General features: G+C 50.0%; 1 protein-coding gene across 31 annotated transcripts in view; it reads right to left on the reverse strand.

Moving 5' to 3' along the window:
• EPB41 (erythrocyte membrane protein band 4.1) overlaps nt 1-23535 on the reverse strand; it is a 777038-nt gene that overhangs the window by 733716 nt on the left and 19787 nt on the right. For 29 of the 31 annotated variants that reach the window (XR_007630137.1, XR_007630138.1, XM_050326134.1 and 26 more), the window contains one exon: nt 1037-1496. Coding sequence is in view for 27 of the 31 variants with exons in the window: in XM_050326134.1 (XP_050182091.1) it covers nt 1037-1489 (453 nt within the window). In the remaining 4 variants the exon portion in view is untranslated. Of the gene's footprint in view, nt 1-1036; nt 1497-23535 lie in introns of those variants that run through there. The other 2 variants (XM_050326160.1, XM_050326154.1) reach the window with 1 other exon arrangement.

Genomic DNA, 23535 nt, shown 5'->3' on the forward strand with positions numbered 1-23535 from the left:
TTCCAGCTCCTCCTCACCCTCAGAGGTACAGAGCACGAGCAGAGACCATCCCATGGTTTTCACCAGGCTCAGAAATTTGGGAAAAGAAATTAAAATGTGTTACCTGCTACCTTCTCTACAGCTTTGTGATTTAAAGGAGGTGGATTTACAGTTATTGTTTACTGGTAATGCTTGAGCTTGTATTGCTCCAAAATTCAGGGCTTTTGGGTACCTGGCAGTGCTCTGGAGCCACTCAGAGCTGAAGGCAGTGGGTAAGAAACCCAGATTTCACCCTGCACGTTCTGTGACTCCAGCAACACACCCAGGTTGCCTGGGCTGCAAGAAATCCCCAGCTGAGGAAAAGGAATAAGAGAGGGCACCCAACACCCCCAAATCAACAACCACCTGCAGCTCTGTGAATGTTCCCTGTGGGTGTGTCTGCCTCAATTCCTACTTTAAATTTTGAAACTTTATATAATCTTGCGTGAAAAATGACCCTGGCTGGGAAGAGCAGACACCAGACAGCTACCAGGAGCTGGGCTCAGCCCACCAGCCTGCAGAAATCCCTGTCTACATGATGCATAAGCAGAAAATATTTGTATTTGGCAGGCTCAGCACCAGCCCAGACTGAGCAGATGACCAAGTCCTGAAACACTGCGTTGAAGAAACCCTTCCCTAAATCCATGTCCTCCACCTCAGGCCACTGACCTGCCCTTATCCTGCCTCACACCAAGGAGATCCCAACTGGTTTCGGACCCTCTGAGTGTGAACCCTCGTTCTGAGGTGACATCCCAACCTCAGCAGAGCAAGGGCTCGTCACAGGGCATTTCAAGTTATGCTGTGAGGTGCTGAGCACAATTCCCAGAGCAGGTATTGGCAGGACAGAGCAGTGCAGGGAGCAGAGTGGGAAGTCCGAGATGGGACACCGGGAGCTGACACCCCACGAGCTTTTCTGGTCAAGCTCGCCAGCCTGGGATATGAAGTTTCTACAGTTTTGGCTGCAAAGACACATTTTTAGGACAGCAGGGAGCCCATCCCACAGGATGGGGTGTTTTACCTGTGTCTCTGCACTGCTCAGGGAATGGAGGTCCAGCGAAGGGTCGGTTTTGAGCTCGGGCTCAGGAGCTGCGATGGGCGCTTTCACCAGGATGTCTTCATCAGGGCTGGCTCCTAATCCTGCGCCTTTCTGGTCACCTCCTGCCTCTTTAGGAGCATCAGTGTCTTTCTCCTCTTCGGACACCTGAGACTTGGGCCTCCTGAGGAAGGAGGAGAAGAGGCGGGACAGGCCCCGGCCCTCGGAGGTGCGACGTTCCTTCTTGCTCTGCTCCTCGTGCGTGGGGGTGTCTCCGTTGGAGGCTTTCTGCTTCTGCCCCTGCCCCTCTGGCGTGGGCTGAGCCCCTTCCTCCAGGGAAGCCTCCTGCTTCTGTGTTTCAGCAGCTCCTTCCTCCTCCTTGGCTTGCTGCTGGTCCGAGCTGTCGGCGTCCGCCGCTGGGCTCTTCTCTGTGGTCATGGTGGTGCTGCAAGAGAGGAGCAGGAGGGCTCAGTCAAGAGGTGGTCTCTCAATATTCAGGTCTGGTTGAGCTGCTCAAGGCAAGCCACGAGCACAGACACACCACGTTCACCAGTCACACCACCCTGCCACAGAATCACAGAACGTTCCGAGCTGGAAGGGACCCACAAGGATCGAGTCCAGCTCTTCAGTGAATGGCCTGTACGAGAACTGAACCCCTGCCAACTCCAGCCCACAGAGTCAGTAGGAGCAAAATCACTCCTTTTGTTATGCTTTGATAGAAACATCTCTACTGATGTTTGCCACCCCCCACCCTTTGGACAACGCTGAGAGATTGGGGGCTGTTCAGCCTGGAGAAGGGAAGGCTCTGGGGAGATCTTGGAGTCCCTTCCAGTGCCTAAAGAGGCTCCAAGAGAGCTGGAGAGGGACCTGGGACAAGAGATGGAGGAACAGGACACAGGGGAAACGGCTTCCCACTGACACAAGGCAAGGTTGGATGGGATATAACTCCTCCTTGGGAGGGTGGGCAGGCCCTGGCACAGGTTGCCCAGAGAAGCTGTGGCTGCCCCTGGGTCCCTGGAAGTGTCCAAGGCCAGGCTGGATGGGGCTTGGAGCAACCTGGGCTAGTGGAAGGTGTCCCTGCCCATGGCAGAGTTTGGGACTGGATGAACTTTAAGGTCCTTCCCAACCCAAACCAGTCTGTGATTCTGTGATCTGAACACACCAAACCACACTGATGGGGACAGGACCCATTGGTGTGGACCTGCACAAGACCAGTCCGGTAGAGCCGAGCAGGTTTTGGGATTCATGGAATCTTTGGATTGCACACAGCAAAAAACGTAAAACTGAAAGGTTTCCAAACAACACCCATAATGCAGAGCAGATTTCCTCAGAGCCTGTGCTATTAAACTGATGCAATGTTTACTTCAACTTTAGCCTGGGCTGTTGACACAAAAAGATGGAAATCACATGAGAAGAATATCTATTTAAGGTATAAAGAGGACCCAAAATAATCATGCTTTAGAGGGGATAGAACTAATCTTTGTGCGTTGCATCACATGTATCTGCAGCAATAAATTGCCACTGCTTACACTGAGCAAATAGCATATAATCCAATATGCCTCAATCCCCAGCCCCAGCCTCGGCGTACAAACATTTGCTCAAAACACAGACCTAAAATTAGGAAACGTTTCAAGATGTCACCCTCCTACGTATTATTGCATTCATCGATTTTAATTCAACTCACGCTGGCTGCCAAAAGAACCAGAGTGCTGGAAGGAGAAAAGCCCCCCCCCCACCAGCTCTCCTCTTCCTTTGCATTTAATGCAAACACCTGATATTATTCCTAATGCTTTGGTTAAACCAAGGCAGCATCAGAGACCTTCCCTGGATTTGTTCCTCCAGCAACGCAAATTTCCTGAGGTTACAAGGTTTGGTTTGAGGGTTTGGTGGGTTTATTTCTTTTCAGGGAGGGCTTTTGGAAAAGCAGGGATGGAACCCACTGGGTCTGTGCTTCCACTGGAGCAGCGTCAGATTTAGGACAGGCTCTCTGGATCCTTTGAAATTGTGTCAGGACACGGTCAGGTTGGATCTCAGGGAAAGGTTCTTCCCTCAGAGGGTGGTTGGGCACTGAACAGGCTCCCCAGGGCAGTGGGCACAGCCCCAAGGCTGCCAGAGCTCCAGGAGGGTTTGGACAATGCTCTGAGGGACAAGGTGGGATTGTTAGGGTGTCCTGTGCAGGGCCAGGGGTTGGACTGGATGATCCTTGTGGGTCCCTTCCAATTCAGGATATTCTATTATGCTACGAAACCTCTTCACTTCTCCCAAAATCCACTGCCAGGGATGCTGCTGCCCCGTTAGCAACACTCTGCAGGGTCCCCCCAGCCACCAAGCAGCCAATTCCTGCTCTCAACAGCTCTCCAAGAACTCCTGGAGATGCCACAAGGCAGTGGAAGGGGCAAGGACTATCATCAGTGAGCCCACAACACAGGACAGGCTCGCCCCGGCCAACTCCCAGGGCAAAGCTCCCAACGTCCTGGCACGCACGGATGGGGAGGGATGCTCTGCAAGCCTGTCCCACCAGGATCACACGCCGACAGCGAGCTCCCCCTGGCACCAGCTGCCAGAGCAGCCTGCTTTGTAGTTGCTTCCCACTGTGTTTGTTTTGAATAAACACGTTTGTAGGAACCGTTATCAAAACACACAACGTCGGACGCGCGCGTCGCTCCTCGGACTAGAAAGGCAGAATCGGGGCTTTGGAGATGAGGACGGTGGGGAGGGCACAGTTCTTATCAGCCACAGGAAAGCAGAGGGACAATCCACAAAGGAACATTTCCTCTGGATGTACTCTTCCCTCCCTAAATTCTGGGAGAAGGATTGTTTACTTGTTTACATTTCAAAGCCACAGCCCCGGACCTTTCCCGATGTAGGGATGTAAGGAGCTGGGTCTCGCTGGCGATGAGAAAACAGCTCCTTGTCTTAAACATCTCTTTGTCTTTCCTCCATCCCCTGGGAATTCCAGGCTGCAGCTCAGCCAGATCCCCTCGGCAGGGCTGGGGATGCGGAGATGGGCACGTAGGAGCCCGGCCCTTCCCAATAAACATTTCATAGCTGCCAGCACCAATAACTCACAGGGTGCAGCAAACATCCTGCTGCAAGACCTGAGCGAGCTGCTCCAACCCAGGCTCAGGGCTGGATCCCTCCCCTGGAAGTTTTATGCTCAGAAATGGTTTTCCCATCAAAAGCAAAGAGATTCGTAAGCAAATAACGTAACTGAGAGGCTGCCCAGGGCAAAGGGGGAAAGGAGATGGTCTTTAAGGTGCCTACCAAGCCAAACCAGGCAGTGATTCTGTGATTATCCAAGATAAAGAGCACCTTGGCTGCACTTGCCAAGCAGTGTTTTGTTTCCATCCCAGCCCACAGCAGAGCTGACACCAAGAGCAAGGTTCCCACTCCGCTGCTCTTCAACCCCTCCTTTGGAGAAGGCACAACCCACGGCAAAACCACAAGCAGGTTTCTATTCAAATTCAATTTTTCTTCCCTCACTATCCCACAAGGCAACTCTCAGACATGATCCCGGAGAGAGACTTCAGGGTGAAAAATCCCACCAGGAAATACGTATTTATATTTAAGCATCTTTAAGTTTAAGAACATCCTCCAGGCAAGAAGGCTTTGGCAACAGGAAAAGACCTGAAGAAAAGGGAGTTAAATACTCCCAGAGAAGCAAAAAGGCTTTGCCCCGCTGGGGACACTTGCAACCACAGGTTGACCTCCCACCAACCATATCCCCTTCACCTGCCCCTGAGCAGCCCCCAGAGGAGGATCTGGACCTCCTGGGAATGTTGGAAGAGGTTTTGGCAACACATCTCCTCTCAAAAGGCATCAGCTCAAAGAAACAGGAATGTTGAGGTATGTGTCTGTCACCCTCTCCTACCTGTCAGCTGCTCCAGCGTCTCTTATTTAGGCACACAAACAAGTGTAGTGACAATACCTGAAGAAGGGCAAAGTTAAGTAGAAATTAGGAAGAAATTCTTCCCTGGGAGGGTGGGGAGGCCCTGGCACAGGTTGCCCAGAGAAGCTGTGGCTGCCCCATCCCTGGAAGTGTCCAAGGCCAGGCTGGAGCAACCTGGGCTAGTGGAAGGTGTCCCTGCCCATGGCAGGGGGTGGAAGGAGAAGGTCTTTAAGGTCCCTTCCAACCCAAACTAGTCTGTGATTTTGTGATAGAAAATCTAACTTATCCCTGCTTCCAAGCCTAGAAAAACAAGTTATAGCTCATGCCATAGCTTACTTAATTCCCAGTGGTTTAGTCTTTCAGAGAGAGAAGAAAAAGGACTGTCCATGGAGAAGGTTCAGTTCTTGGAAACCCAAACTGTCTCGCAGCGATGCCCAACGCCAGATAAGGGTGATCACACTGCTGGGACAAATTGTCTTGACCTTCCTACCCAAAAATGTGTGGCTTCTCAGAACACTGCTGCTCCAGCAAGAGCTGGAGACAATGATAAGAGAAAAATTTCTGCTAAAAATAGGCAAAAATCAAATAGTTTCAGCAACAGCGTGGTGGTGCTTTTTTTTAAAAAAATGCGTTCCTTCCCATTTCATAATGTGTGTGAAAAGCACACAATTCACCAGAGAAACTACACAGAACACTGCTCAAAATAGACAGCACAGCCTGAAAATTCAGTTTAGTCAAGACCTGGTGCATGTGCAACAAACCTGAGGGTGGGAGAGGAGGAAAACTGCAGCCACCCCCAGCAGGACTCGCCCCACGCGTGTGTGAATTACGTGTCCTACACGTGATTTTTACTACAGTTAAAAACACATTTCAAGGCCAGGTTGGACAGGGCTTGGAGCAATCTGGACTAGGGGAAGATGTCCCTGCCCATGGCGGGGAGAAGGAGAAGGTCTTTAAGGCCCTTTCCGATCCAAAGCATTCTGGGATTCTATGACCACAGCAGAAAGCTGTTTGTCACAGGAGTTTAAATAGAACAAGAAATTCAAATGCAACAAAATAAGCCCCTCACTAAGAAATTCAAACAACCTCAAAATACACTAAAGCACCAGAACTGTTAGGAATTTATTTAATATATTTTATTAGAGGAATAATTACCACTGACATCTATAACCCCTGTTAGAATTCACGTGCACCATCTTTCTGTGCTGGTACTTTGGGTCCTGAACAAAAGAGATGCTGTCACTCAGCCTGACCTGGAGGGTAACAGGAGACTCCAGGAGCCTCATTGAACAGGGGGAAAAATAAACCACCCAACACAACACAGATGGCACATTACAACTGCCCGGATTTAATTCTCACCAGAGCAGCCCTGGTAATCTACTGCACGTCGGCAGCCCCGTGCCCCTCTCCCATCTCCTGCTCTTGTACAGCTTTCCTATTTAAATGAGGGCAAAAATAGTAGCTCACCATCTGCTGAAAGCAAATCATTTATGTCAAATTGAAGACTGGGCTTATAAAATGACCTGACTAAATGGAGCAGTAAGTGCATTACAACCAAAGGGAGCTGAGAGCTCCTCCCCTGTATCCTCAAAAATCCTCCTGGATGCTACAGAATACGGAAATTCATGGGCTTTGCTCATTGGTAAAGTGCTGAAATTTAAATGAAAACATGCACTTGTCACTGGAGCCTTGTCTACTGCGATGGGTTTGGAAAGGCTGCCCCGTGTGGGACCTGCTAGGAAAACTCACTTGATCTGGGAGCAGTTGGACCCAGAGCAGAGCCACGGGGAAGGCACATGCACCAGGCTGCCAGGAGAATAAAGCTCATGAACTATCCCATCATATCCCAACACAGGAGTTTGCTAAAAAGAGTAAGAAAACCACCACTTTAACACCAGTGCTGTTTCCTATTCCACAGCGAGCAACAACTCTTGGGGCTCCTTTCCCCTCCTCAGCAGAGGTCAGAGCAAAAACAAGGTTTGGTGCCTCATGGACCTTCCTCTGCAAAACCAAGCCTGCAAATCCCCTGACCCCACTAAACCCCCCAGGAGGACACAGGGGGCTCAGCCTGGCAGGCAGCAGCTACTCCAAAAACCCTCCTTAGGCAGAGCAGAGGTATCTGCAGGGAGGGAGGGATCCATCCAGACCCGTCCCCACCCCACTGGCAGCTCAGCACCTGCGTGGTACAGATAATATCCCGGGGGCTGCTCCCTCCCCCAGCCTCCCACGGTGGGCAGGGAGCACAGAAACACGGCAGGGGCCAAAAATCTGTGCAGAGAAAAGCAGCGGGAACGGCGCTCAGAGCACCGGGAAGGAGCGAGCGGTGCTGCATCCTTGGATGGGCTCCCTGCCTGCAGGTCACTCCACCCCAGGGAAGCAAATCCAAGGACAGGCTCTGCCTCAGCAGGTTGCTCCGTCACAGCCACTCCAAACTCCGTGTGGAAGGAATACCCACGGTGGGGGTGACAGCAAAGCAGGGATGACAGTGCCACCAGGGCTCTCCCACAGCAGCACACCCCTTGCCACAGCAACAGTTCACCGCAAAATAAGCAATAGATCTCCATCAGCTGAACAGGAGGATTTTTTTCCATGAATTATTCATAGGGAGGGGTTTTTTTTTCCCCCCCTTGCCTGAACACAGATGTGTTTACTTACACTGTGCCTCATTTACACTCAAGGTTTAACATAACAGGGCTCATTTTCTTCCCTTACAGTTTTCCAAGCGCAGGGGTAAAGTGCTTTTTTTTTTTTTTTTTTTTTTTATTTTGCTTTTGTCGTTCTCCCTTTGGTTGTTTCCAAACCAAAGCTATAATTAGAAGCCAAGAGGGACCTGCACACTCCTTTGATAAAGAGCTGCCTGCTAGATAAATACCACCCCTGCACACACACACACACACACACAGAGAGGCACCTGCCAGGACGTTCTGCTGCTGCACTGAGAGCCAGAGGGAGGTTTGATGCTAAAAGCTCTTAACAGGCTTCACCACCAACTGCTCCAGCTCACACACAAGGGCTGTTCCTCCCCTGTGGGCCAGGGACATCGTGTTTAACCACTTCATTTATTACTGCATGGCTGCAAAGCGATTTGCATTCACCCCAGTGCCTCGAACACATCCGCCCCGCCCCGGTACAACGCCCCAAATTCATTAAAAATAACCATAATCACACAGTTATTTGGATGTGATGAGCTGGGAAATGAGCACAGTATTTAAACTATCTAAGGGAACCACTTACAAGAAGGGCTGGTGTGGTCAGAGCCACATTAGGCTCATCCTCCACCGAGCCCAGGTGAAAGCTGGCTGAAAGCATCCCCAAGCCCAGCTTTAAGCTGGGCTTACTGCTTCAAAATTGATACTGAATATCATAGAATCAGAGAATAGTTTGGGTTATCCAGTGCCACCCCCTGCCATGGGCAGGGACACCTTCCACTAGCCCAGGTTGCTCCAACCTGGCCTTGGACACTTCCAGGGATCCAGGGGCAGTCACAGCTTCTCTGGGCAACCTGTGCCAGGGCCTCTCCACCCTCACAGTCAATAATTTCTCCCCAGTATCCCATCTATCCCTGCCCTCTGGCAGTGGGAAGCCATTCCCCTTGTCCCATCACTCCAGGTCCTTGTCTAAAGTTCCTCTCCAGCTCTCCTGGAGCCCCTTTAGGCCCTGCAAAAGGCTCCAAGGTCTCCCTGGAGCCTTCTCTTCTCCAGATAACCCCCCCCAGCTCTCCTAGTCTGTCAAGGACACTTAAACAAGTCAGCACTACACTACCCTAAGTTGATTTCCAGACCTTTTCTCCTGTAAATCAGCCACTGCTCCTCCTCCTCCTCCTCTGAACACCAACACTCCCAAAATATTCAATGCCAAGGGAACTCATTCTTCCCAGCAAGAGCCTGCAGTGAGGGACACCCCCAGGACACACTGCCTAACCCTGTGCTGCCAGGGTCTGCCCAGGGGCACAGCAATGTGGTTTTGTTGCTGTTTTAATGAGTTTTAAGGAGTTGTACCAGATGCCAGGCTGAGCTGATCCACCTGGTTTGCTCTTCCGTGCTCACTGCAACCATCAAACAATGGAGAGAAGGGGACTAAAATTACCTTTACAGTAATTATCAGCCTGAACATTGCACTTGAAAGTTTAATGACCCCCACCTAGGAGTGCAGGAAGGCACTGGCCAGCTGCAGATTATCCACTGAATCCCTCAATTCTTGGTTTTCTGGACAAGCCCCAGACTTTAACACCTCTAGATCAACATGGGGACAGAGAAGCTGGAGATCTCCTCAGCACCCACCGGCCTGGAACGACCCAGATCCAGCATAGCTGCAGCCTCTGGAGACACAGCTGGGGCAGCAAAAGCTCCAAAGAGCCCAGGACTAATGAGTCAGCGAGCAGGGAGGGTTTTGTGAGGCTGAGTTTCACTGGGTGGGTACAAACCACCACAGGTATCAGCACTCAGCAGCCTGTGCTGCTCAGTGTTGGGGGAAGGCTTTGTCTCAGGAAGGGTCACCATCCTCTTCTTTCAGGGCTCAGCATCAAAGGCAACACACAGAGAAGGAGAAATCCATTCCCACCACAAAGCTTGAGCTGTAAACTCCCAGTATCACAGAAAGAACCCAACCTTCAACCATTTGAAAACCCACAAGACCAGGCAGCTTGGCTTGAGAGCCCACTAAGAGCTGATTGAAGTCCCCAGCAAAACTGGGCACTGTGTACCCAACAGGGTAGGGAGGTGGGGAGACAGCTCCTCCAGAGAGCTTCCTTCTTTTTTATTTTCCCTTTTAAACAGTGCAGGTGATGAGTTAATTCCAAACTCTGCACCATTCCCAGAAATTCATCCCATGGGGATGATCCCACTGTGCTGCTTCTGCCTGTGCCCAAGGAGAGCAGGCAAACATCCAGCACTCTTTCAATGTGGTTCCATGTTCCCAACAGAGATGGTCCACAGGCAGCAAACCCCTCACTCTGCTGTTTTCCCAAACACAGGAGTCAGAAGCTGTTTGTAAAGCCTAAGGGTACTGACTCTGTTTGACTGGGACAAACTCCAGTGCCACCAGGGCACAGAAGGACATTGCCCCAGTGAATGCAAGGGGGCACTGCAGGTCCCAGGCATGCACTTGGACACTTCACGCCACTCCACAGGGATGGTTTGCTTCCCACTTTTCCTGCTCGTGATACTCAGTGGCCACAAAGTCACCCTTCCCCTTGGGGTGGCTCCACGAGCTGGAGAGCAAAGGAGAAGATGGTTCCTGGAAAATCACAGCGGGTTTTGCAATGCCTCCCACACAGAGGATGTTCCCCAGAAACCCTTCAGGGATCCTGAACTGCAGTGACACCCTCCCGGAGTCAAATGAGCAATGGGAGAGCAGTGTCGGGATTAGAGACACATCCTCAGCAGTCCCCATCCCAGGACAAACTCATTCTCTTGGCACAGCCAGGGAGAAGCCCTCAGTGAGCACAGCTTCCTAACATTTCCATTACACAACGCTCCCTGTCCCAGATTTGGTGCAATTTGGCCCGTTTCACACATGCAAAAGCACCTCAGGGATGCCTGAAGGTTCTGCCCTGCTTTCAGCACCTCACACACATCTCTCCTCTGCTTCTACACAGCAAGATCCCACAGCATCATCCCAAAACAGCCAAGAGCCAGTGATGGTGCTGAGTGGGGAGACACCAAACCACCACGGGGTGACACGACTGTCACCTCCCAGCGGCTGCACCCCAGGGGATAAAAATCCTCCCATCCCCAACAGGAACCAAACTGGAGCGGGTGTGGAGCAGCAATTAAATCTGTTCTGTGCTCAGTAGTCAGCTACAGACACATGGCAGAACAGGTCAGCCCTGTCACCTCCCAGAGCTGCTCTTTTCAGCAGCAGAATCCCCCACTCAAAACTCGCCCTCCAGCCTTTTCCACCAGTTCTGTCTGTTTGTTTTTTCCACCCAGCAGTGAAATCAGGCAGCTTTAGTTTTTAATCCCCCTTAATTAGGGGTGTGCAGCAGCCTTCATTCCTTAATTACATCCATTGACACATCTGATGCAACACATTTACAAACAACCATTTTCACTGGAGATGGCTTTGAATCAAAATTGCCGTCATTCCCCACGCTGGCTGCGCTGTGTCACCAGCGGGGAGAAGACACAACACGACGTTCCGGATGCTTTAACAAGACACACAGCTTGGGAATGCCATTTTCATTAAATAATCACCTGTTTCTTTGGCAAGATTTAGGCGACTCCAGCACGGAGAAGCCCCTGGCAGTCTGAGGCAGCAGAGCGGGAGCGCAGCTATCAGAAGTTCACAGCAAAAAAAGCGACCATTCCAGGCAATCCTCTCAATATTGTCCCACGGGATCAAGGGGTGATATTTCAGTGCCTAACCCGGTGATTTTGGTCCATCACCATTCCAAAGCCCTGTGAACTGGGGTGCTTAATTTCAGCTGCTCAGCTGCCAGGAATCCCTTTGATCCTCTGGGAGAGCAAACACCCAGCGAGCACTTTATCACCCCCACTTCTGCTGCAGAACCGAACTAATGACGCTGACACCTCCTGCCTGCCCACAGAGCCATCGCAGTTATCCCACAGGGAGCCTGTGCTCACTCCTGCTTTGAATTCCTGCCCCGGATCCCATCCGGATGCACTAATGGCTCACCAGGACACGGCAGCTGAGCTCCAGCCTGGCCTATCAGCAGCAGGAAACAGTGAGCAAGGTATTAAATACCATCTTGGGGGGAAGGGAGAACACTGATTTCAAAGATAGGATGGAAGGCAAGATGGTATTGTGAGGTCTCTTTCAGTGCTGGAGACCCGAGTGAGGACCCGTGTTGGTGCCCACAGCTCAGCTCCGGTAGCAGCCCAGGGTCACTGCCATCGTTTGCATGGAGGAAATGTGCACAAACATCTCTTTCTTCAGACTACAGAAAGGAAAAGGAAGTTGTGCTCACGCTCAGCACTGCAGGGAGGGGTCAGAAACACATTTTGCACCCACATCCAGGGGCTGTTTGCTCATATTTTCGGTTGCCGCCCTCCTTTCTGCGCTGGATGGGTTGGTGTGGGAGGGTGTTGTGGGTTGTGATTTCACTGAACAAACAGCAGCAATGCCACATTTCACCAGCTCTCAAGAGGTATTTTTTACTTCTTCAACGCCCACCTTTGCCACCCAGCACACCAGGACAGTGTTAGTGCTGAGTCTCACACTGGTGCTCCTGGATGGTCCTTGGGTTTGTGAGCAAAACACTGCAGCACCTTCCCCTCCAGCCACACTTAATCCTGCTGATCCAAACAGCTCCACCCAGGAGCTCCATGGACAACATGCACTAAAAGGAGGTCTCCCACTCTCCTGCCCAGCTGCACTACACCTCTCTGCCTTCCACCACCCCTCGATCCCCTCCTACCTTCTCTCCCCACTGCCAGGGGCTGCCCAGGATCCCCACCCGCTCACGCCTTTCCCTCCCATCTTCTCCCTTTCATCCTGCATTAAACACCACACTGGGAGAAGCTTAACATCCCCAAGAGCACTAAAGGGAGCCTGGGCATGGAGACAGGTGGACATGAAAAAACTGGGGCAGCACTTGGAAGCTGTAAACCAGCTCTCTCCACTCCCACCAGTGCCGACACACACCCGCCACGGCACAGGCAGGACACTGCTGGCCACCAACCGGCTGAGAAGACAACAGCAAACACCTCCCAACTGTTTAAACACTGCAGTATTTGAATACAAGTGAAAAGCCATTAAAGACCAAGCATTTCCTTTAGTAGGGATAAACTATATGCAGAAAACAGCAGCTGGTTTAAATCTCTCCCTGTTAAAATAAATCATAGCTGAGGACAGTGGTGCTTTCTGGATAAGCTACTGGCCTTGTGTACACAATTTAGCATCCCATTGATACTTATTTTATGAGTTAGGTCTCAAAATAATCCTTACTCTATTGAAAGTGTGTGCTGTGTATGTGCACACCCTCCCCCCGACAATAAAACGGCGGGAGGAACAACCGCATGTTTTTTTGGAGAAGCTTTGCTTATTTTTCCCTTTTTTATATTTAAATCCCAGTTGTGCAATTGCCTCATGCACAGCTGAAGCCTCATTGAGCCCAACAGTGCTTCATCCAGCTGAAAGCTCTGCAGACTCGCAGAGTCTCGAGTATTTATCAAGTACCAAAACCAACAGAAAATTAGGAATAAACCATATCACCCTCAGTATTTTGGACTCTAAACCTACTGACCTTGCCCAGCACCCAGGACTGAAGACTAAATGGAGAGCCCCAGCTAAAATTGTGCTGCTGAAGGGCTGCGAGTCCCACAGTCGCAATTCCAGACAAGTGAGCGGCTCTTTTCACCGCGCTGCTGACAGCAGGAGCCACACAACAATATTGCTGAAATCCACATTCATGCAGCACAAGGGAATAAAATGCCACACAAATCCTCTTTTCTGCAAGCTCTGGTGATATCATTGTTCGGGTTAAAACTGCCATGAGGAGACCCTTCAAACGAGGCCGGGGGGAAAGAGTGGAGAGAGCAAAAAGCATCGGTGAGCTCACCCAGGCGCCCCCAGCCAGGCACCTCCTGCCAAACCAGCTCTTTGCTCCTCCAATAAATACGTTCTTAAATCACCTCCTTTGCACTTCCTCCAGGTTCTCCTCCTGCATACACGAGCTGAAGGTAAATGGTCGCCTGTTCCTCTGTAAGATGAAAAATAACGAAGGTACACACGAGGTCTGAGCGGGCTCCGCTCGCTCCGAGGCACCTCCTCGACGGTGCAAGCTGCGAGCAGGGCATGTGGCAAAGGAGAGCAGAGAAAACACCACACCAGCTGCAGAAAGCAGGTTGGTTGGTTTTTGCAGCCCTCGCAGCAAGAAGTGTGGTTTAAGAATAAAAAGCAAAAACAAGGTAGAAACAAATGCAACGAGCTGGTCTCCGTTCAGGACAGCCTGAGCTCACTCCGGCTCCCCAGCTAAACAAGCCGCAAAAACTCTTTTGAAGTGAACTACGACTCCAAAACAAGAACATTTCATTCTCTTACTTCTAAGCACGGGAGATGCTTAGAAAAATATCTTGCCTTACCGGGTTGAGCCCCCTCTTCAGCACCCAGGGAAGGAGGAGAGGACCTGCCCTGCTCTGCTCCGCACGCTCCGGGTCGCTGCCTTTGCTCTGGAGCGCCTGCGTTGAGCGCGGACCTCGCTCGCGCCGCCCGTCACTGCCATGTGGATTTGCTGCTTCCCAGGAGTTTTACCTGCTGACATTACAACTGCAAGCCTGTTTGGTTTATTTAACCACTCTCCTGCTCTTAAGCTACCATCCAATTACTGCTCCCAATTACTCGGCGCTCAAGAGCCGACATTAATTACAGAGTACCCTGCGCGCGAGGCTGCTGCTGGCTGCGCTGCACGGAGCTTCAAACCTGCTGGCATCCAGGACCAGCCTCTCCTCTGGGAGAAGAAACTCAGATTCCTGGTCTCAGTGGCGGAATAACAGCCCTGAGTGTGAAGAGGAGGTTTGGTGAAACAGCAGAAGGTCATTGCAGACTCACCGCCCAGATCTCAGCAGCCCCTGGGATCCCCCCCTGCATCCACAGCACTAAATATCTGTTTTCTCCTTTGGGATTCAACAAAACACAGCAGCAGTTCAGGACTGGGGTTGTTAACTCAGGGGATGTGGGGCACACATCAGTAACAGCAGCCAGTGCTGCATAAATGCACGTGAGTTTTAAGTGCCTTTGGAAAACCACTCGAAAACAGGAGGATGGAGACCCCAAACTCCCCAGAATACAGAAAAAAATACCTGAAAACCATCACCCTCCAAGCACAGGTCACTTTATACCATGACTTGAGCTTTTCAGGCATTAACACCAGATCTGGGAGGTGAAGACCCAAAACAACTCCCTGTGGCAGAGCCCAGGGACACAGGAGCACAGCGTGAGCCCTTCGGGAATGGCATGGAACGACCCTCTGGAGCTGGCAGAGCCTTCAGACACACTGGCATCTGCAGGCAGCAGTGCAAGAAGTTATTTTGCAACTCACATTGCTCAGACTTAATAATCCCCCTGGTGAAAGACATCCTTCTGTAGGACTTTGAGAAAGATCCCGTAAACTCTGGCCTCTTCTCTTCCTTTCTACAAATAGATCTCTATTGCACAATGCGGTGCCACTGTGTGAAACAGCAACATACCAGAAGGAAATAGCACTTTACCACGACTATCTACCCATTTTTCATCAAATATTAGATTTTTTTTTGCTCAAAGTGTGCATTTTTGTTTGCGTGGTGCAGTGCACTGTCAAAGGGTTTCACCAACAGCACTGCAGAACTCAGGTTTGACAACAGCAGGGAAGAGACCTCTACAGACAAGAGGAAAAACAAAAAGGTGAATAACTCCAGGAGGGCTTGGAGATCCCACTGGAGCATCAGCAGGGAACACTGCAGTGGCATGAACTGCTCCCATATGGAATGTGCCTGCACTGGGACACAGGCAGATGTCCCATGCCTGGAACTGCATTAGTCGAGTCCTGTGGGGCAGCAGAAGGTGCCTCTCTAACCCACAATATATTTCATATTAAGGGCAGCAATTAACTCAATTAGTGGTCACCCAGCAAGCTGCTACATTACAGGAGGAGCTCATTTTAGGCAGCAAACCCAACTTCCAGCGTGGTTTGAAGCAGGAGGATGCTACACAAGCACAAACATGCTGGTGCCACTGGGAAATTGGGAATGGCTGCAGAGGCTCCTGCTGCAGGTGGCTGATCCCAAACACTGCATTAGTGCCAGATGGGTGGATCTCAGATTTCAGATGAAACACACACATCCCTACTCACAGGGATTCAACCCAAACACACGGTCCTCCAGCTAAAATGCAAGTGCCACATCCATTTTTCCCCCACAGTAAGCGCAGATCACATATATGATCACTGCAAAAGCCATAAGGGACTGCGCTGGGTACCACACTGGCTCATTACTTGTGTGACAAATTATCAACTTGAAAATCAAATATCTGCACAGCTCCAAGCTGAATTTTTTTCCAATTTGCATTTTTTTCCAATTTGCATTTTAAAAAAAAATTATAATTCACTGCTTGGAGCAGCAAAGACATATTTTTCTTTAAAACACAGCAACAAATTTCAAGCATATTTCCCAAAGCACCATCAAAGAGCTCGCTGCTGCCGATACCAAGAGGTCTGCATCTTTTTGTGTCTGGAAACCAACCCTTAATTTTAAGCTTGTGCAAAGCCCGGGGATCTCCCAGGTTGTTTTCAACAAACTTGCCCCATCCTGAGCTCCAGTGACTCATCCCCAGACATCTCTGACTCGCAGCACCTGAACTGCTGCACCCATGAAACACCTTGTGACTAGGCAAAACCACAGTCCAGGGGTGGGAAAGCAAGGCAAGGAGATTAACTTGGAAAAACAGACAAAAACTGCGTGTTCCCCAGTTGCTGCTTCCTCTGGAGATGTGGAACTGAGCGACTGCTGGGTTTGGCTGACGCTCGGCGTCGTGGGGTGCAGCCAAAATCCCAAATGCTGTTGCTCCATTAGCAAAGCTCTGATGATGTTTTCCAGCAGAGAGGCTTGTGATTTTCCTCTCTCCACTTGTTTTCTGTAAATGTCTCAAAATATTTTCTCAGGGAGTGTTCCTGCTGACGGGGACTGGGGGAAAAACAGGAGCAGACCCTTGAGGTAACACAGGAAGAAGCCACCCACAAACCTCCTGCTTGAAGAGGTGCACGGCTGCAGCTCCACTTCACGTCTTCTCCTCCCACCCAGCTCGAAAATTTATTAGAACAGGTGTTTTTAATTAAAAGAGAAGTGTTCTTCACCTAAACCAAGACGTTTTTCTAGTGGCCAAGCTCAAGTGCTACAAAAGTTACAATTAATCAAACCTTAGTTTCAGTGTAACTCACCACTCCTTGGTTTTCTGCCACAGTCAGAAGCTTCAGAAGGTTAAACTGTTTCCAAAACAAGCACAATCTAGCTACAATTTTCCAGTTTATTTTACAGTTAATACATCAAAAGGGCAGAGTTCTTTTGTTTCTTTACAATTGTATTTTCAAAGGCCCGGGCAGGAGCTGCACGGGACTGAGGGCTTTTCGCATCTGCTCCTACCACAGGAGTGATTTACAACTGTTTGTGCTGAGAAATCATGAGAAATGGTTCATGTACAACCACTCCCCCCAGCAGCATTGGCCCAGCAAACAGAGTAATCAGGTTGGTACCTCGACGAGACACCGACGAGCTCTGTGCACACCTTGCAACCTACGGGGTGCTGGCACCTCTCTCCTCACCTGTGTTTGCAGGGAACCTTATCACTGGCATAGATGCAGCCCAGACACTTCAAAAAAGTATAAAAAGGTTTAATTCCACCGTATTTGCATATGTTGTATATAATACAATGTATGTGCATCCCTGGATCGCTGGCCTGTGCCGGGATTAGCACTGTGTGGATCAAACCCCACCTGCGTAATAACCAGGCTCATGCTGCAGAGTCCAGCTCAATTATAAAGAGAAATAAACCTGCAAGAAAAGCATCACAGTGCAATACCAAATCCCCTGTAACTGCAAGCCTCCTTTCTTTGCCCAACTCATCCCTCATGTCCATTATCTACTCCCATTCCTGCCTCTAGAGCGCTGACGGATCCAGTCCCCCCACTCCAGCTCTCCCTCTCGATTCATCACACAGGGGAACTCCTTTTTTAATAAACCACATCTCTGCAAAAGGAATATCAGCATTTGTCATCACCAGGGCACATGAAGAGAGTCAATCATCATTTTTAAATAAGCCAAGAGCAGCGGCTGCAAAATATCAGCCACTAACGTCGTCCCTGCCACTGCTGGTTTTCCCACTGACATCTGATGGGTGTTTGAAAGTGGGAGCAAGAGCACCTGAACCACAAAGAGGAATATTTCTACACTGGTGCCCCAAAACTGAGGGGATGGGAGACACCAGCTACTCAAAGCACCTCACTTCAGAACAAAACAAAATAGAGAAAAAAAACCTTGCTCCAGCGTGCAAGAGCGAGGGAAAAGGCCATTTTTTGACAAGAACACGCTCAGACACTGCAAGTCCCTTCAGTTCTTGTTATCAAGGGGATATTCAAACCTCAGTGAGGACCCCAAACCTGCTCTGACCTCATCAGGCAACCCCAGCTTTATTCCAGCATTTCCTGGGGGAGGGAAGGGAAGTGCAGAGCCAGGCGGGAGCAAACAAACTGATACGGCCGCCCATAAACAAAGGAAGTGTTTTTTGAAGGCGGCATCGAGGTGGACAGGATGGAAATAACAGAAGCAGCAGTTACAACAACAACAACAAAAAGCTCCAGGAGAAGTCTGAAGAAACTATTTCCTTCAACAACACACACTGGAAGAGGTATCAGAGGAATTCAGCACGTGGCCATTTCCCTGCTATCGCCAGCACACCCTTCCCATGTTGATGGAGTTGCTCCCACTGCAGATAAACCTCCTTCTCCAGGGTCTATCCCCTGCCTGTCCCCTACAATATTAAATTATTGTTCAGAACCCCCTGGAGAATGAAGCCAGCTCATCTGTGTGATTAAGTCAGCAAACCCATATGTCTGCAAGAGCTCTTTTCCATCACGTTTAAACACCCAGGAGGGGCCTGGCTGCACATGAAAACCCACAGAAAAGCAACATATATTTACCCTGCATTTTTTCCTCCCCCAAATACTTCCTCTCTCGAGGAGAGTTGTTCCCCCTCTCCAAGAAAGAGTAGGGGCCCTTAAACCTTTCTGACTAGAGCTATGTACAAACACTGAAAATGGGTATTTTCTCTGCAGCTCCCCTGGCCCAAAACGCTTCCAGCTTGTGCTAGATCAAAGTTATCCCAGCAGCTGGACCAGGCAGCCCACACCAAGTTTACCACGTTGCTGTTTGATGTGCTTATTCACCAAGACTCTCAGGAGCTGCTCACCACATACACTCACTTTCAAGTTGGCAGTGGGAGATAAAAGAGCAGCGATATCGGCATCGGCCACCGGCACCGATCCCAGAAGGGATGGAGGCACATCCCTGCAAGGGATGGAGGAACACCAGGGAAGCGCCTGGTGCTCATCCCACCTGTTTTCTCACTGCTCAAATTTTAACACTGGCCACTGAATCCTAAAAACTCTGTTTTCTTGCGTGGAATGTGCCCCCTTCCTCCTACAAGCAGCTTGGGAACACATCCTCTGCCTTCTGCCTGTGTCAGGGCATGTTTAGAAGATAAATGGCCTTTTTATTACCTCTGCACACTTACACACACTCACAGGGGAGAAAGAGAGATGCTGGTTAGGTGACTTTTTTTTTTTTTAACTTCACACCAACAACCCCCACACAATTTTAACCCACAATTTCCATCTTGCCTGTCGATCACTGCCAGCCAACAGTTGTAAAACAGGTACTTACGACAGAAAACTCTGGCCTAATGCTGGATTTCAAGACTTTTCAGACAAAATGAGCAGCTGAGTTTTCATTTACGTGAAGAACAGGAGAGATCCCTTGTCCAGGGAGGATGGCAGCTCATCACTGCTCTTTTCCAAGGGGTTGCATCCCTGGAGGGTCCCACCAGCTCGTGCCTGATGTGCAGGTCAAGGTGACACTGTCTGGATATGTGTCCTTGCAAGCAGCACTAGAACTCTGTGCACACAGAACACAGAGTTTAAAGGACAGACCAGTTTTTGTTTGGGGATTCAAGAGGGTTTTTTTTGTCAGACTGAGCTGCCTCTGCACCTCTTACATCCTATTACATTGGATGTAGAACCCTCTTACCCATTGTTTCAGGAACTGGAAGGCAGCAGCGAGGCTGGGCTGCAGGAGAAATATTTCCTGGCTAGGGCAGATAAACTGGACCCGAAAGATCTTTACCCTTCCATGAATCAGCCCCTGCCCAACGACAAATGACTCCTAAAACTCCCCAGGAATGGTCACCAGCTGCATGTTTCTCATTTTCCGAGTGCCTGGCTCGAGGCACGGCGGGCAGAAACCGGGGCTGGAACATGAAACGTTCCATCGTGCTCTGTGTCAAAGGGATAAAACCAAACCACCCTTCGAGCTGTCCCAGAGCACCCAGCCCCATCTCACCAGAGAATTGCAAAGACCAGCTCGTGCTTGTGATCCATTTGCACGCAGGCACCGCAGATGAAGCCGGGCGGGAATTATTAATCCCCGTCTTCGGAGCAGGGTTTGAATAGCGGGGAATAAAATACAGCCCGAGGCCCTGGACACAATGGGATGGGACTGTCCCCACTTACATCCAGCTCGCTCGTACGTTCAGTGAGACACAAGCCCTGGAGGGGTAAAAGTCCACATGGAATCACGCTCCGAGCCCGCTCCAGCACGGGAAAGGCGGGAGATGCTGTGGGACCAGCAGCAGCACGCGCCATCTTCCACCTCCAAGGGTTTGGCTCTGCAATTCTACTATAAAGCCACGTGAGCAGCTTAGTTATTTATTTAACTAAAAGCTTTTAATTATCTCTCTCACACACGCGCGTTACGTGGGGCGGGGAAGGGGGGGAATAATCAGCCTACAACCGGTGACCCGCGGGTTCAAAGGAATTGTGGTTTTCACAGAAAGAGCTAACTAGCCCAATTCTTCTCCTGCTGCTTCCAAACCGTGTTCCCATTCCCAAGCTCCAGCCACGGTGTGTTTGCTGCAGTCACAGCCCGGGCTGAGCTGATCCCCTGTGAGAAGGACTCGGTTAGGGCAGAGCGAAGCTCCTCCTCATGTCTGGGCTCCAAGGTTTCCTCAGGAGGGTTATTCCACTGTTGGGAAGCCAGGTTGACATCCCATGGCACTCACGCTCACCAGCAGATGGACTTGGCTGCTCCCAAAAATTCATGTGTGGGAGAAAAGCACCCAATGCCGGAGTTCTCCCACCACCCACAAGGAGAAACACCCCCCGGAGCTGCTCTTCCTCTTCTTCCCACAGCTTTCAGGCTCTCCACTGAGATCAGGGAGGTACAACATCCTCGGTCCCCTCCAAAAGCACCAGAGTTCAAGTGCTGTGAGACTTTATGAATTATAAATTACAACCCACTGCTGTCGATGTTTGCTCTGAGCACAGCAGCTAAAGCAGGCTAGCATGGGAATTCGTTTAAAAAGCCCGGATCAGAAATGCAGCAGGGTCTGCAGGAGCGTGCCCTGGAAGAGTACAATTGCCTGAACACAACCCCCCAAACCCACACAATTTTCCTCTCTGTGGAACTGCTTTAAAAATAAAAAAATAAAAAAAAAGAGATTTAGTTCATCTACGCGGACAAATTAAAAGCACTTGCTTTTAATACACAATGTGAGGGGAATTACACAAGCAAAAAATTCACATAAACAGAAAAACAAGCGTAAACAACCGACTGAACGTAAAGAAACTAATAATATTAATCTGGATTAAGTACAAGCCATGAACATTCCTACCTAATCCATCCGATGGTCAGAGATAAATCCCTGCTATGCAGCATCCTACAGCTCTTTGCAACTTAAGGAACCACAGTACTGATCAAAACAGTAGTAGATGAGACATATAAGGGGAAATCTTTACGTACAGCCCTCTGCTTAATCTACACAGGATTACAGCAAAAGCCAAGCGCCAAGAAAGCAGAACAATCATTGCAAAAGATCCCCAGGCCCAGGGCGCAATTTCCACTCCCGATGCAAAGCTCTCCGGAGCTTCCCCAGAGAGATGCAGGACAGGCAACAAAACACAGCTCGGAGCCCGAACAACCTGAGCAGCTGCCATTTCTTAACGCTCCAGGAAAGTTGCACGGGGAGAGCCATGGGCAGGGAGAAGCCAGGAGTTTAAAAGCACCAAGTCAGGTCTATGGTAGGAAATGATTTGCGTCCGTGGGGCTGCTGCAGGGCCCTCAGACTCCCCTGTCAAAGCAACACCTCTGATTCATCACAGCTCATTCCCAGGGATGTAAAAGCAGCTCCAGCAAGTCCAGGTACTGACCTAGTGAGGCACATGAACACCAGCCCAGCTCCAGCTCCCCACTGCAGCCCCACACGTGCCTCCATCCACAGCAGATGGAGGATCACTGACTTCTCAGGATTCTTCCAAGAAATAGGTGCAATATGGTAGAAAGGGGCTGAAAAAAACCCGCTCTGCAGTGGAACAGGTACTGACACAGTTCTCCCAAATGAAGAGGCTCTGAACTCACACTCCCCACTGGAGAACATAAGGAAAGGTGTTTGAGGAGAAAATCCTGGCCAGATGCTCTGGACACACAGCCAACACCTCCACTGAACTGCCCCGAGGATGAACAGCAGGAGGTTCACTTGCTGACCCCAAAAATCCAACATTCCTTTTTGATGCTAAACAACTGCTGGTGAAAACATAGCACGGAGCCACTGCCTTCAATCAGTAACCCTCTGCACACACAACTTTATTCCAGCACATTACACACCACATTCACATCATCATCATCCTGCCATCAGCATCTCAAAGCACACGGAGCATCCCAACGTCCCTGCAAGCTACCCCGGCACAGCAACACTTTGATGGCTGATGAATGAATTTGTAGGGGTGGTTTGTTGCTCACTGGAGAAGCCAGGTCCTCACCTCCCATCCATTCAAATATCTGCTCAACAAGCAGCAAATGGGGCGTCGGGAGAGACATGTTTTACCACTTTTTGAAAATCAAATGCTGTCAAGTGAAAAATCCCGTGGCCGCTCATGCGGAGCGCGGGCAGTTGGCAGGGAGATGTCAGAGCCAGGAGCTGTAGGTTTGTAGTACCGCTGTCTGAAGCATTTTTTTTTAGGCTTTGGGAACATACAGTGTCTGGAAACAGGCCGAGAAGAGTCCTCCCTCCTCGGGAGTGTTGCTTTCCCTGCAAACGCTTTGTGTCAGATAATCTTATTTGGTTTAAATTGCAATCGTGAGATCAGATGAAAACACAGGTAATTTCCATTCTCCTAATCTAAACTGATAGAGGAAATAACGAATGTGTTTATGTTAGGGGGAAAATAGTCATCCTTCTCCCTGTTTCATAAGGCTCTAATTGAGTTTTCAAGGTAAGGAGCGTTATGTTTATCCTGATATTTACCTTCCACAGCAGATTATGTTTGTCCATGGGAATCCTAGAAAATCCTCACCTCCTTTATTAAGGCCATGGCAGCAGAGATATGCAAAGGACCCCACTGCCTTTTGAATCACACCCAGTGCTCCAAATCATCCCAGAAACATAGCTGAAGATGCCAGGGGTTGGCACGATGTAAAATATAAACATCAAGTGTGTCAGCACCACTGACACGAGACAGCGAGCAGGACAGCCCTTAACAACCACCACAACGCTGCAGGAAAAGCTTCAAGTCATTAAAAATACAGTTGGACCAGCCATTAAAACAGGGAAAAAAACCAACTCTGGACCTCCTCAAAGCAGCCTTTGAAGCGAAGGGAGCAGCAACACACGAGTCAGGTTATTGTGAAAGGAACTGCACGGCACCAGGGCAGCGACAGCGGCCAGGGCAGAGCCCCTCTGCATCCCCCATCCACACCCAGAGTGTTCTCCACCCCCTGAGACCTTACAGGGATTATTTTTAGATTCAGCAACTCAACTGTGAGTAAGAACAATCACTAATTCAAAGACCATCCCTCCAGATCTACCAAACGAAGGCAAACGAAACCCAGCGTGTTTT

This window comes from Myiozetetes cayanensis, unplaced genomic scaffold (assembly GCF_022539395.1).
Source record: "Myiozetetes cayanensis isolate MyiCay16 unplaced genomic scaffold, myiCay2020 scf31, whole genome shotgun sequence".
Classification (NCBI taxonomy): Eukaryota; Metazoa; Chordata; class Aves; order Passeriformes; family Tyrannidae; genus Myiozetetes; species Myiozetetes cayanensis.